This window comes from Astyanax mexicanus, chromosome 14 (genome assembly GCF_023375975.1).
Source record: "Astyanax mexicanus isolate ESR-SI-001 chromosome 14, AstMex3_surface, whole genome shotgun sequence".
NCBI lineage: Eukaryota > Metazoa > Chordata > Actinopteri > Characiformes > Acestrorhamphidae > Astyanax > Astyanax mexicanus.
Genome location: NC_064421.1, coordinates 20,524,508 through 20,540,467, shown reverse-complemented (window position 1 = coordinate 20,540,467; position 15,960 = coordinate 20,524,508). Strand labels below are relative to the sequence as shown.

The 15,960-nt window shown below is 38.9% G+C and overlaps 1 protein-coding gene across 6 annotated transcripts in view; it reads right to left on the bottom strand.

Annotated features, from left to right (window-relative positions):
- The window catches only part of col12a1a (collagen, type XII, alpha 1a), a 77,962-nt gene that overhangs the window by 44,652 nt on the left and 17,350 nt on the right, over nt 1–15,960 (bottom strand). For 5 of the 6 annotated variants that reach the window (XM_007253820.4, XM_049463355.1, XM_007253818.4 and 2 more), the window contains exons 14-22: nt 11,424–11,693; nt 9,243–9,509; nt 8,579–8,771; nt 8,325–8,449; nt 4,039–4,188; nt 3,822–3,941; nt 3,402–3,566; nt 2,025–2,165; nt 1,273–1,415 (exon numbers count right to left, since the gene is read on the bottom strand). In XM_007253820.4, the coding sequence (XP_007253882.3) occupies nt 1,273–1,415; nt 2,025–2,165; nt 3,402–3,566; nt 3,822–3,941; nt 4,039–4,188; nt 8,325–8,449; nt 8,579–8,771; nt 9,243–9,509; nt 11,424–11,693 (1,574 nt within the window). The remainder of the gene's footprint in view (nt 1–1,272; nt 1,416–2,024; nt 2,166–3,401; nt 3,567–3,821; nt 3,942–4,038; nt 4,189–8,324; nt 8,450–8,578; nt 8,772–9,242; nt 9,510–11,423; nt 11,694–15,960) is intronic. The other variant, XM_007253822.4, reaches the window with a different exon arrangement.

The following is a 15,960-nucleotide window of genomic DNA, read 5'->3' as shown; positions in this document are numbered from 1 at the left end:
TTCCAATCTAATCACTTATTACACTTACTACATTATACAGTATAGAAAAAATACTGGGACACAAGCTTATTCAGTGTGTCTTCTGAAATTAATGCTATTAAAACGAGTCTATCCTGCCTTTGTTGGAGTAATTCTCTCTACTGTCCAGTGAAGGTTTGCTGTAAGTATTTGATTGCATTCAATTGAGCAATGGCGGGACCACCATCATTCCAGAGAACACAGTTCTCTTCCATTTTATACCTCTCTAGCCCACAGCTGGCAATAGGTATTGTGCCAATAGGCTCATGCATATTTGCTCCAGAAAGTTCTATTTTACTGGCAATAATTTTCTACATGGACCACACAAACTATATGTGTGTGTGTATTTGCACATCTGTTTTAGAAATAGTTACAATTTAAAGTAGCAAACATTGATACTGGATATGTAGTGTATCAGCACTAAAAAGAACCTACAATAACTCAGGCTCTAAAGCCATACATATGATGATATTTAGACATTTTTATGCATACCGCAAAAGCAAGATTAACTAGATTAAATCATATCAAACTAAAACCTGGCCCTGAACCACTGTTCTCCAGCTCATCAGGGTCTGTAGCCAAAGTTCTGCTGCTCATTTAAGAGCAATCTAATAGGGAAAAAAAACACAGGCCTAGCACTCATGTGGACAAGTGGAAACTCTTTTCCTTTTATCTATCTTATGTTTTTGGCCACAGAACAAATGTCCTGAACATACACTGCCATAGAGGTGGAGAGGTTTTACCATTATTCATATCATTTAGAACTGGATATAATGAGATGAACCATCATAAAACGATGAGATCACAACCAGTAACATGCGTATTTTTGGATCAAAGAAAGGCTAGACATCAAAGTCTAGATTCACTTGGTAGATTGAAATGTAACCAAGACAAAATCATGGAAACATAGTTGTGTGGTAGTGACCCGTGTCTAAAGACACTTTAATTCACATTTATAGCTTTTGGAGGACGAGTGCAGCCTACTGAAGGTCTTTAATATATAGAAGCATCACACGGCTTCTCCGCTGGAGGTAAACTTCAGTGAGCTAGAAGCACTTTCCCAATAAATAATCCCTTATAACAACAATCTGGGAATTCCCGGCTGTCTCTTGCAAAGTGGACTTATTAGTCTCCCTGCAGTAATACCAGCTCAAACCCATTGTGCAAAACCATGTTTAAAACTTATACTAAGAGGATTTAGAAAGTCATCCTCGGGGATTGTGGTTTCTTTGTCTGTAAAGATAAGAATAATACCTGCTCAGTTTCGCCTCCAGCTACCGGCACATACTCCACACGGTACTTTTCAACAGGGCCCTCAGGTCCGGTCCAGGTGGCGCGGAATGAGAAGTAGGTCACCTCAGAGGTCACCAGGTCAGTAGGTGATGCCACTCCTCCTCCTAAAGTGGATAATGGTGGCAGTTTAACATTTGACCTTTTTAAAGCCTTATTTACATTGAAAGCGGACTCCCTTGCACTTAGGTTTTTTAGGCACTATGCTTTCTGTTTTGCGTAAAAGCAACTTTCCTCTACACAGTTTCATGACCTTTCACTTCTTGCCTGGGACAGACTCCCACTAAAAGAAAGTGTGCAGCCACTGACAAATCCTAGCTCGATTACCCAAGAGGCTTTGACAGAAGAGGAATCCCTGCTTGTCTAATGGAAACGAATCCTCTCTTAATCCAAAGCTATTTCATCATGACATCGAAAATTATGAAGCATCTTTAAGAGATAGCAGCTTGGCTGCAGGTCAGCCTCTCAGATTTCCTCCTTCGGTGAGGAAGACAGATTTACTTAGCACTCACTGCTATTACGAAAACTAGTAAAAACTCAGGAAACATCTAAAGCTGATTATCTGACCCAGCCATTGAACGTTTTTTCATTAGCCTTTCTTAAAACATATGAAAAGGTTCTACTTAGTCCCATGGGCTTCACACCTGTGTGCCAAAACTAAGATTAATACACCACAGTCATTAAAGCATTAAATCAGTGCTTTGACTTTTCCTCACCTTTGACACTTTTGCAGAGATTGTCTGTCAGGTCGTCAACAATGTCCAGCAGGAAGGAGAAGTCCGCCACGTTATACATGTGAATTTCATCAGGATCAGAGGCAATGGAGCGCAGCTCGTTTTCATCAGCATTCTTCACACCTACATTCCACAGAGAGCAGACAAGAACATCACAGACTCATCCTCAATAAAAAAAAAGATGGGATGTTCAGATAAACCCAGGGCCAGGATGCTTGTATAGTTATATTAGATATGTTAGCTATCTAATTGCCACTAATGTTCTACTAATATGTTAATATTCACCTGGAAGTCAGTTTTATCACAGTCATCACATCTAATCTGATGAGTCCTAGTCATGATAATTAAAGGCGAGACCTAGTCAGTTTCAGGTTTTGCCCTGTCTTGCCCCCATGTCTGCTGTCTGCTTACTTGTCTGGTCAATGTATCTATGTTCGCCTGCAGTGTTCTTCTCATGATTCACGTCTCTGTCACCTCAGTGTGTCTCCACGTGTTTGTTGTTCTATTCCCCGACTCTCTTCTTACCTTTGTCAGGTGTCCGTAGTTTAATTCAGTGTATATATAATACCCCTGTTTGTCTCATTCCTGGAAGAATCTTGCTTGTGTTCATGCCATGCCCTCACTTTAGGGCCCCTGTTTTTCTCTTGCTTAATAGTCTGCATTCATGGTTTGTTCTGGCCAGTTTCTGTTCTACTGTTTCAACTTTTTGTCGATTTGTCCTTTGGGGTTTATATTATAGTTTTATTAATAACAAGCAAAAAAACATCCCCTCTTATATGAATTTAGCTTATCATCTCTCATGATTTAGCCCTCAAATGATCAAATCTGAGATTTATTTCACACATATAGATTTTATTTATGTGGGATGCTGTGGGTAGCATTATTTGTACTTCTATGCTAACCCAAGGTTTCTTTGTACCAGTAACCAGTAACAGCATGGCAGTAAAGTATATATATATATATATATATATATATATATATATATATATATATATATATATATACTAGTTGCTTGTGTGTGACATATATATCTTTTCTGGTCTTGCAATGCATACTAGCATCAAGTTTAACCTCTTAAAACCACTTGCAATTCCTTATCGTTATGACTTAGAAACGACTCAGCCAAATTGCACTGTTTTGCATGTAATTTCTAAGGTGTAATTAAAGTACAAGAATAGCTACATAGAATAGTACAAGAAGCACAAAAGGTGCTTTATTTTACAAAAAAAGGTAATTTGTGCACTCAGTTAGTTTTGAGTTTAAAGGTCAAGTCAAAAATAATGACCATATAATGACCATTCAGTATGTCTCAAGACTTAATCATTGCAACACTGGCTAGGAAAGTAAATGTTTTCTCACCGATCGCATAGAGCTCAATGCCCTGGTCACGCAGATTCTGAGAGTTTGCGATAATGTCATCCTGAGATTTGCCGTCAGTGACAAGAACACCAATTTTACGGGAGTTTGGACGCATGCCCACGTTAGCTTTAAAATTGTTCTGCAGGATATAATTCAAGGCAAGGCCTGTGGAGAAGAAAGAAAGAAAGAAAACAGGGTAATTAGTTCAGTCATGCATTCATAGCATGACTGTAACAGATTCCCAAAAAATCACAGTTAACTATCCTAAACATGGCTGCAGTCAGGTCTACATATACTTTACCAAACAGGGATAAATACATACAGCTCAGTTTCTGATACTGACATTGTGAAACCTAGATCATGACAGACCTTATCTAAGCACCTAAAAACCAGCATATTACACATACAGGTGTAAAATACCTGTCAGTGTGTTTCCTCCTTTGTACGGCAGGTTGGCCACAGCCTCCAGCAGCGAGTCCCTTGTTCTGTGTGCATTTAGATGCCATTCAGTCTTTGGATCTCCACTATACTGAGCCAAACCTGTTCACGAAAACAAAACACAGTCTCTGGTACTCTTTGGGCTCTGGGCACAGATCCAATGTGCACCTGGACTAAACAAAATAAAGTGCAGGCTTACCAATCTGAACACGATCTGGGCCAATGTCAAAAACGCCCACCATGCGAGCAATGAAGGCCCTGATGGTCTTGAAGTTCAGACGTCCGATACTCCAAGAGCCATCCACGAGCAGAACTATATCAGCCTGGGCAGTGGTTTTGCACACCACATCTGAGCAAGCAGAATTAAAATAGAAATAAGTCAGGATAGAAATAAACAGTGCTGCAGTTACTGCTTTCTATATTGAAGAAGATGAAGTGTCAAAGGTCAGAAGACACTTAGAGGAAAGAATCTGTGTTGTGAAGAAGATAAATAAAAAATTACACAAAATTATCTCAGGGGAAAAAATACCCGACAAGCCAAACACAAAGAGTAGTTTATTTAGTACATTTACATTCACACTTATTTACATTTATTATTTACAGGTAACAGCAATGCAAGGCAAATCATAAGATCAGTGGAAATTAATGTTGACTCTTCATCATGCGAAGAGAACCACTCCTCATTAGTCACAGCACATTCCCCAGTCTGCACTGCATTTCCACTTCTTTGCAGACACCTGTATGAAAGTGGATCCACCGACGTCCTTCTGCCCCTGCTCAGAAAAACGCAGCCGCAAGCAGCTCAAAAACAGGACAAGCTAACATTCAAAACATATTGTGACCCTTTTTTACTACCTCCAAAATCCCTCTGGTAAAATAAAAAGCCATAGTGAGTGGATGGGGAAAACTGGCATTCAAAAGTCTTGAGAAGATTTTAAGATCAAAGGTTCTTAGAGATTTTGTACACGTCAACATGTTTTCTAGACACGCCTGCCCGAGCTTTTCTGTTGTGAATAAAGAGAATTATCTAAGGCTGTCAAGAATCTGGAGAAGACATGCCAGCTAAACAGATGCTTTTTCCTCTGATTATATTCACAGCTTTCAAAATAAACATATTTCATTCTTTAAGTGCGACGTGGCACTTGAACAATGGGTGTAAATCATCTGATGAATTGCAGGTTATTTTGATCACTAATGCATGATAATAATTATGCTGCTGTCAACAACAGGCTGTATTTTAAGATCATTTTCCTTGACTGCTGACAGACACGCTCTCTTTATGCAACTGATGATAAATGATGCCGTGTAGGCAGTTGAGCAACACAGGTATGATGGACTCCACTGGGAGCTTCCAGGCTACTGGAAAAAAAAAATCAGAATGCGCCAACGCATGCTGTGCATTTATCTCTATCAGGCACATCTTTTATACAGCACACACACATGTGATGTGGTAGACAGAAGTGTACAGCACAAGTGAGAACCTGTAGGCAATTAAGTTCTCATTTTTTATGTTCCTTCTTATGTAATACTGTCGGCTAGGGGTGTGTCACCTCATACACGATATTGTTAACATTTATGAACCGATAAAGAAATCCATATTGTGATAACAGCTGCATTCTGTCTTGCATGCTGTATATTTTGTATTTGTTTTGCTATTTACTGGGAAGCTTTAGGGTATTTTTGGATAGTTGTTATCGTTTGCAGTTTAAATGCATGCACTAAATATACAGCTCTGGAAAAAAATAAGAGACCCCTTCAGTTTCTGAATCAGTTTCTCTGATTTTGCTTTTTATAGGTATATGTTTGAGTACAATGAACATTGTTGTTTTATTCTATAAACTAAAGACAAATTCCAAATATCTCACAAATTCCAAATATAAATATTGTAATTTATAGCAAGTATTTACAGAAAATGAGAAATCACTGAAATAACAAAAAAGATGCAGAGCTGTCAGACCTCAAATAATGCAAAGAAAACAAGTTCATATTAATAAAGTTTTAATAATTCAGAAATCAATATTTGGTGGAATAACCATGTTTTTTAATCACAGTTTTCATGCATCTTGGCATGTTTTCCTCCACCAGTCTTACACACTGCTTTTGGATAACTTTATGACACTCTTGGTGCCAGAATTCAAGCAGTTCAGCTTGGTTTGATGGCTTGTGATCATCCATCTTCCTCTTGATTATATTCCAGAGATTTTTGATTTGGAAATCAAAGAAACCCATCATTTTCAGTGGCCTCTTATTTTTTCCAGAGCTGTAGTGGAACATTTTTGTTACACTAAAATATTTAATGTTACATTGTTTACTGTGTGACACTATTATTTTAAACAAAATCATAGTCGATATGTTTTGTTCACAGCACTAATAGACAAAAGATTGCAGTTTTTTATTTTGTTTACGATGAACATTTGGGTAGCTATACTATAGAAAAACCTTACCATTCGTTTTTCAGTAGAAATAAACTGCCTTTACCTCTTAAAAATGCTTTTTAAACTTACTGCTTCTGCCACTGCTTCACACTCATCTTACACATTTCAACCTCATCACCCCTAAGGGCCCATATTTCATCCAACATGTTCCCCGTGCTCATAACTCACATATTAGTTTCACAGTAGTCACACTAGTGAATAATGTGTCCTAAGACTAATTACCAAGTAAAAAGCCTGGAGTTCAGGATGTTACACACATAGTTGCTATCCCACTGCACTCTCGGTTCAACTATGTAGCCATGATGAGCTACACGCTGTGAGCAATATCAGCCAAAGTGCGAGACAGCAGGATCTGCCTCAGTCCATCCTGTCTTCCTCCTCAGCTCATGCTGGCCAGTGAAGCCCAGTCACTGGATCTGCTCCCAATTAAGGAGCTGCATTCCAGACCAAGGTCACCATTCTGTGCTTAAAACTTTCACTGAACAAGTCAGATTTTCCCCTCCTCTCTCTCTCTCTCTCTCTCTCTCCCTTTCTCTCTCTCTCTCTCTCTCTTTCTCTTTCCCTGCCTTTCTCATACGCATACTCTCATGCACACACCAGGCTGTAAAACGGAGATAATTTTGAGTAGATAAGGTTTTTGTCACGCCTGCTCCTAAAACCCAAAAGCTGTTAGATGAAGTCACAGTTTAAGCAGTCTGAGGTGAAGTCACCGGGTGGAATATTCATTTCTTTCTAATCTTTCCTGACAAAATTATCCAGGTAAAAAAGCATAAGCTGTTCTAGGAACATGGTGACATGTTAGCTTGAGGAGATACTTATCTTGCAATTAACCAACATTCAACTAAAAATCTTTTAACGTTACTTTACTAATTGGATTCTAATCCTCATCTTAAACTAATCCCCAAGTATAAAGACAGACACAAACACTGCTAAGACTCAAATTAGGCTCACCAGACAGAGCTTAACAATGGGATCATTCGCAGACAATGTAAAAGAGACTATCCACAGCATGCACGCTCCTTTACTCACTAAACCCAAACTAAAGCTGTATGATAACATACACATCACATTTGTATTGTTTCTGTGATACAAGCACACTAAAAGAGCTGCAATTTAAAACCTTAAAGAAGCTTACATAAATTTCAGGATCTTCATTTATTGAGACCACATTGATATTGGGATATCCAATAATGTTATCACACATCACACACGTTTCTTGTCCAAACTGAAAAATGGCTTCAAAAACATATAGTTTATCAGTGTCTTACACTATAATAATAATAATAATAATAATAATAATAATAATAATAATAATAATAATAATAATAATAATAATAATAATAATAATAATAATAATAACTGGTCTGCATTCGCGGTTTAAATTCACCTTGATTAGCATTACAGATAAATTTAACATTTCTACAGGTTTACAAACACAGTCAAAAGAACAGATAATCAGCCTCACCTAAACTCTCTGCCCTTCCAGTGTACAGTAAATATGGCATCAAATATTGGTTTGAAATATCAGTCAAATGTACAAATGTATATTTGAATGTATCAGTGCCAGCAGAAAACTGCTTAAAATATACAGCCATTAGAAAATGTACAATTGGCTTCTATTTCAAACCAATATACGATGATTTTTTAAAAATTGTAATTTAACGTCTATATTTTATTCTAGATTATTTTCTTCTTTTTCCTACATTTGTAACAAACTACAAATACATTTGAGAAATTATTATTTCAGGTATCAGAATTGGTACACTGTAAATATATACTTTTTTGTTTAAATGGATTATGGATATTGGTTATAATATCTGGATATAAATCCCAACTCTAAAACCAAAATATCTGTTTTATGCTAATAATTTATCTTTCTATTCAAATACAAAGCCAGTATCAGTGTCTATCCCTAATGTCTAATACACTACTGTTTTTTATTGCATTTCACACATCAAACTGCTTCAGCATTTAACTCATTTAAATTTCCACTATCTCTGAACTTCTGCTCTCCTGCAAAACATTAGCAGACTAGGAGATGGAAAGTTACCTGAAGCCTCAATTACTGGAGTAGAAGGCTCATCAGAGAGAGTGGTCTTTTCCTCTCCAGCCAAGGGCATGCTCTCTCCACCATCAAACACTCCAAACACACTGACCGTGTACTTAGTTCCAGCTCTGTGGTGGAAGAGACAAGGTACTTAAATTTCTTTTTAGACAACACCTCTTCTACTAAACTATTTTATAGAAATGAAGAATAAAAGAAGAGTCAAACTAACAGAAAACACAAACTTGTGTATGACTTACCTGAGCTCCTCTAAAACCACAGTGTTGTCAAATGGACCGACGACCAGCTCTCCCAAATCCACCTCATTATCGATAGGATGGAAAGTCACTTTATAGCCCTTCACATCTCCAGGCGCATGGTCCCATGTGACCCTGAAACTGGTCTTAGTGGGTTCAGATGTTTGAAGGTTTCTTGGAGCTTTGTACAATGATACTGGAGGAAAGTTCAGAAGGAGAATATTTCAATAAAAACTGTGTACTATTATAATCAAAAGCATGATTAAAACCATTTCATTACTATTATTGTGACCATTTCCAAATTATTATAGTAAAGTGTGTTAAAATACTCAACTTGTTTGAACCAATGGGTTTTAAACAAGGCCTTAAGTAATATTACACTTAAGATATTGAATGTAAATCTGGGCCACATACATGGTCCTAAATACTACTTTAAAGACTAGTGTATTTAAGCAAAATAAACAACCACTGCAATCTGCTAAATTTGGATATCTACATGAGTATTGTGTTTTTCTAAAACACAACTTGAGATTGATTATAAAGACTTTAAAGTCACTTTCTACACAATAAATGTCATTCTTTAATCACACTGTTCCCAATAAAGAAACACCTGTAGAAATGAAAGAGAAAGAGAAATATTTCAGTGTTTAACTAAAGCCACACATACATGTGGTTCCCTCTCCTTGTCTTGCTCGTCCATCTCCATGCTTGTAGACAGGAACCACTACAATATCGTAGGTGGTAATGGGCTGAAGTCGCCGCAAGACAGCAGTGGTGGTGCCGGGCTGTGTTTTGGTGACCATTGGGCGTACGCCATCATGAGGCTTGTATGACACTCGGTAATTAACCACGTTGCCGGGTGCCGGTCGCCATGTGGCGCGCATGCTCCTCTCCGTCTCTTCAGTTACAGTAATGGCTTTGGCTGCAGCTGACACTGTGGAGAAAACGAAAAGAGAGCAAATAGTTGTGTTAAAATGCTATGATGACCTTTGCCAAATCAATTCCATGGCCATAATTCCACAAATAGTCAGCACAGTACATGACAACCTATTTATATAATGGGGAGAGATTTTGTCTTAAGCTGCTGGTAAACAACCACTGGAAAACCTAACTGTACTGCTGGTGAAAACACATCTGCCGAAGCGCTCTCCCTGCAGCTGAAAAGACTCTATCCAGACCTAGTGAGAACAGACGCTTTGGGTTGCACTTCAAGCCAAACATTCTGAGTCTGCCCACAATGTTCTCTTTCCATACCGTGACTCCAGGGTGTTTTTCGTGCGGGGAGAAGCCAAATGAATCGTCGGGGCCTTAAATGATCCACGGAACACTTTCAGACCCTGAAGCCTTTTTCAAAGTGGGGGTTTTATGGATGGAAAATACCACATCCAAGTTTCTGAAAATGTGGCCTGACCCAAGCGGACGCAGTATGTTACTGGGAAGGAGCTGGTTTATGAAAGGTGCTGTTGGGAATGAAGTGACCTTGGGAACAAAGCACACAGGCCCCCAGTGCTACCTGAGGCATTTTTTGACTCATATGGCACCTGGTAGAATCGCCAGAGTCAATAAACAATCGGGCAAACAGTGACGTTTTTCCATTCTGACATTTGGCCTTGGTAATCATGATTTAAAATCTTCGGAAATCAGGGTGAATTTTTCTCCATGAGCGTTTTTTTTTTATTTCATCCTGAGGTACAATGGGGAGACCCTGTCCATCTATGATGCATTTAATAGTTTTCCTTTTTTCCACATCTTCCTTTTCATTCAGAGCAGGTGTGACACATTACATCAACAGTTCACACGTCCTCACATCAATGCACATGCACAGTGGCATTTCAGAGGGAGTAGGCGTGCAGGCCAGCGACAATGACGCTATTCTTGAACTTGTGAAAGGAGTCATAAGTCACTTTCTCTTTTCTTCTTTTGGATCAGACTGGACAACTAGACAAAAAGTTCTATGTGAAATCTTTTGTGCACTGCAAATCACTGCACTAATGGTGCACGAAAAAGCAGATATATTACCTTTACTGACTTTTATAAACAGTATTAACAGAATAAAACAACGAAGATTATTATGTTAGAGTTAACATAAGTTAAGTTAGAGGTTCTAAATATCAGTTTCCATTCATTGTCAACTAATTGCCCAGCCCTACATTGAGGAGAAGTCAAACATGCATTTATTTAAATTAGAAATGCAGTAAAATATAAAATCGCCATACATCTAATACATATTGTGAGAATGAGTCTGTAATGTCATGCACGGCCAGCCATTTAAGAGTTATTGCTGTATTAAATTAGAAGACAATCAATGTGTCATTAAAAATGTATCTACAATGTCAGATGTATCCGAAGCCAAGCATACATTTCTCAAGTATATTGTTCTGCCAATATCATGGATAATGATTTGAGAAGTTTATTTTAAAGTATTCAGAATTCAGCCTCACGTCCTGCAGATTGTACAGTTTTATCTGTACATTATTAACAATTGTCTGACATTTATCTAAAAAAAATACATTTAAACTTTCATTCTAAAGCCCAAGGAGGGCCCCCAAAGATCTCAAAGAAAGCAGCAACAAGTTCAAATACATCAGATAAGTTTTCAATTACACACCTTACCACAGCAAGCACATCACATCACTGTCTAAGAATGAATCAGACAGTTCGAATCAGTAACTTCCCCACTGAGGTCATGGAATAGTTTCACATTATACACAGTTTTTCTTTATATCTTTCCTCCCTGTTGAAGCAGTGAGGTAAGCCCGGGACAAGGGGCCCCTCTCAGACAGGAGGAGAAAGGTAAAGAGGGTCCATTGGTCTGGTGGACACATTACACGGGTGAGAATGGACTTACCATCTGTGGTTTCCTCTCCCACCAGCGGCTCTCCTTCTCCACGGCCATAGGCTGCATACACAGAGACCTTGTAGCGTGTCTCCGGAGTCAGCCCATCCAACACTGTGGTGGTGACATCACCCGGGACCGTCTTCTCCCCAGCCTCCTCAGTGAATAGGGATTTCCAGGCGACCCGGTAAGAACGGACATTGCCAGGTGCCGGGGTCCAGGAGGCAACAAAGCTGGTTTCAGTGACATCCTTAGTGACCAAGTCTTTAGGAGAGCCAAGGACTGCGGAAAAGGAGAAAGTGAAAACGTTGAAAACAAATCAGCAGGTCAGATAGGTTTTTCATGAGGAAAATTTTATCACAGTGGTGAGTGATATGATATAAACAGAGTATCGCAATACTAAAAACTGTCATGATATATAATATATTATTGACATTTATTATAATGTCAAAAACAATGAATATAAATTCACACACACTGTGCCAAATCTAGTTTACAGGTAGGGTTGTAACATTATGTGAAATTCCCTCAAAACAATAGGATACAGCTGTCACAGTGCCTTACAGAAAACTGCATGAAGAATTTGTAGTATGATAAACCTAATGTGTAATGAAATTTCACAAACACAATTTTCCTTCAGAAACATTAAGCTATAGACAATTGACATGTAACGTTGGGGTTTACATGGTATTTTGGGTTTTGTTTTGTTTTTTATGAGCTAGCGTGTTTCGTAGAATAAGTTCCAGACATTATTTGGAGCTGCCCATTCACACAGGCGGTGTCCAGCTAGACATTTCCGTTCCCACTACAGGACATGTCCTGATGGGTTAGGCACGGGATGGAACCTGGATATAGTGTGCAGGATGCACAGCATGGCACACTGAGAATTGTACGAAAATGAGATATTTTGGTATACACCCCGATTACCAAGACTAATTATATTCCCTTTATTAAAAAATACACCATTAGTCAGTGTTCTGGAAATGCTGATAATATCTAGAAATGTGTATTTTTCATAAACTGAGAGTTTAATGTCCAGACTTTCCTCATAAAGTGTATAATTATTTACTACTATTTACACTGAACTTCTTGAAGTCCTAGTTGCAAAAGTTGTACAATTACAGTGCATGCTATTCCATTCACACCAACCAAAGTTTATATCCACTATGTGTGTATAAATCACAATAATTTGTCAGTTAGACATGTTCAGTCTGAAACAGTCTGTGTTATCTTTCGGAGAAAATGGCCAGTTATTCCGCGGACACGTCATTAAATCTAAACCAGTCTTCTGTCTCTTTCAGCTTAACCCTTTGGGTGCTTTTGATCAAAGTGATATGGTCGGTTAATAGCACGTAACCCCAGAGAAAGCTCTGCAGAACCGTTCACTCAGTGTGTGGATCTGAGCCTGTCACCACTTTTATTTTCCATCCAATAAGAAATTTGAACCATTAAATTCTGCTCGCTAAAATTGCAGATGCTGCTTTCTTTTCAACCTCACATCCTAACTCACCTCACTGTCTCGCTCTCTCTCTTAGCTGGAGCATGTGTTGAGAGGCCAGCAGGGGAGGGGAAAGAGGGAAAAGAGAAATGATGGGGGAGTGATTTGCGGCAGCGTTGACAGGTTGCCAGTGAATATTTGGCAGTGTGCAATGTCCTCACTGCGAAGGCCTTTGGCTCTGAAATCCATGAGCTTCACTGACCACACGGTGGCTACCTGAGTCCCACAGTCCCTCACAACCACCCACCAAGCTTTGCTTTGTTCACACTAGCCTTGCTTGCAAACTTTTGGGAAGGTTAATCAGTGGCTAAGATAAACTATTTATGGGCCTTTGTCTGAGAATGTGGAAATAGTTAGATGAACAGTATTCAGATAAAGCAAAATGACAATACTAAGGGTTCTGGAACCTCATGTCTGTCTAATTTGTTTAGCAAGTTCTTCCAAATCATAAGTGTATAAGTGACTAGTAGTGGGTGTGCCTGAAATCAAGGCAGCTCGGCAGAAAGTTGCTATTCAGCTTGAGGTTATTGCGCTCCCTGGGTGGTTTAGTTTACTGCGAGAGATAATCCAGGCATGAGTGGTAATGAATTCTACAAGGAACTGATGGAGAATTTCAGTCTTTTCAAATTAATGCACCATGGCAACTGCAGCTGCCAAGCTGACTAGACCCAAGCTAGGCCTCCTCCACATGCTAGCTCAGAAGTCCACCAGACCTCACCAGAGAACTGCAGGAACAGACCGCATGTTAATGGCTACAGCAGACAATGCTCCCCTTTTCATCATTAATATGTAGACAGAGCTAAAGAGCTAAAGCACATGACTGCTCAAGTTACATGTGCCGGAACTACTCTGGTTTCCCAGTTTCTTTCAGCATCTTCATTGTGGTGGAGTGCTCAAAAAAGAAACTAGATACTAAGGGAAGGCCCCAATCCCACTCACGTAACACATATTGATTCAACAAGCTACAATCCATCACTTTAGAAAAAGCAGACATTTACTTTTTACTTTTCAAAAAGTAGAAAATATATATATTTCCTTGCCAAACTCGAATGGGTGTCAGCTGAGAAGAAAAATTGAGTTGGCATTGATTATGAATGAGGTGATTCCTTTTGGAGCAGTTGGAGTGACCAGTGGGAAGGAGCATGGAGCATTTGTTTCCTCATCTGGCTCAATGCACCCACCCTACCCCCACAAAACAGTAAAAGCAGTCCACCTTAGCCTCATTAAAGCCCCCCTATTCACCTTGATTTATGAGAAACAATAACACTGACTGCACAGCATTCAACATGGCTAGTCCATGCTGCTGCATGGCCTAAGCCTCAAAGCTGTAAGCACAGCCGAACCTAAACAAGTAACTGATGTGTACATGAGCTTGCCAACAGTTCTGGATCTGCTGGAAGTTCATACTGGTGCACAATTCTCCATTCAATACTATCATGGATGAAGCCCAAACTTACACAACAATATCACGGCACATCAAAAAGCTGGGGCAAAATATTCAGTAGTAAACCAAAGACAGAAACTCTACAGATGACTGCCAGGCTTTTAGAGAACAGCTTACAGTTGTTGATCTGAACTCTATCAAACATATGCATTCTTGGCAAGCCCTGTTTCAACTTCTGAGAAAGCTGGAAATTTCCTTCCTACTGCAGGCAAAGATCCACGCAGAAGAGCACTGAGTTTGTGAGGTGAGTGAGAGGTAAAGTCGTTTCCTGGCTCACTTTCTCTGTCTATAGAAGAAACTCAGACAGAAAGATCTGGCCTGCAGGTACAGAGCCTGGCGAGGGCACCGCCCACACAAGCACAGCCCAGTTTCCACACAACAGGAGCATGAGGAGACAAAACGGAATTCAACCACAACCAAATGTACCTGGTGTTCAGCCATGTGCACACATTCACACACCTCTAGGTCTCCTCTAGAGGTTATTTCTGTCTTGTTTGCACTTTAAGAAAACAGACAAGCCTTCAGTGTAAATACTGCCACCATGTCCACTGATAAGAGCATACAGATTTTTCATTCATCTCTCATCACAATTTTTCATCCCTATTAATCATGTGCAGTCCACTGTGATAATGCCTTTTATAACTTGTGATGCTTTGGGTCAAGGATTTGCCATGAGCATGCTGTCCAGTGTTCAGCCTCACAACTTATACTTGTATGGGCATTCAAAAGCCATACTCTGAGGTAACACATCATTATCAATTTACATACAGGTTTATAGCATTGGATGTATAAGAATATTATAGCTAAAAGTAATGCTTATGCAAACTTGCTCAAATCATCACACAATTATTGCAAGTCATTAATTATCTTACATAATCCTACATAATTATGCTAAACTATGCTAAAGTGCATAGTTGTGGAACTGGAACTGAACATCAACTTAAAACAAGGACAAAAGCACATAAATAACAGTATTTGTAGCAGGGGTAAGACATAAACTTATGTAAAACAAGGACTAAAGTACAAAAAATAACAGTAATTGTAACCATATTAATCCCTTAATTCTCTCTGAATACTCTTGTTTTTTACCAGATTACCAGAAAATATTAAGTGTGTAATAAAATATTAATCCCTTAATATTAATTAATCCATTAATTCTCTCTGGATACTCTTGTTTTTTTTACCAGATTACCAGAAAATATTAAGTGTGTAATAAAATAAAACCAGATTACTGATTTAAAAAATGCAAAACTGTTGCCTGTTCATTTAAATTCATTTAAGGAATGTTAACAGTAAAATCCCCAACTGCACTGACCAGGTCATTTTCACAATTCCACAACACAATCTCACCATTGTGTAGCCTGCAACAAAACTATAAACAGAGGCACACTGATTCTAGAGCGTGACATATGTCCTGCTCTCAGGAAGAAACCAAGACTATTGAGACAACACAGCAGGCAGCTTTCAGCTTCACTCTGTTGAATAACTGCTTCCAAATGCCTTGGCTTTCCTTCGCATTTTAATACATCAACCATCTGAATATGCCCAAAGGCACTTTTCTTTTCTTCCTTTGTCTCTGACCACTGCCAACTGGTAACAGTCTTCAT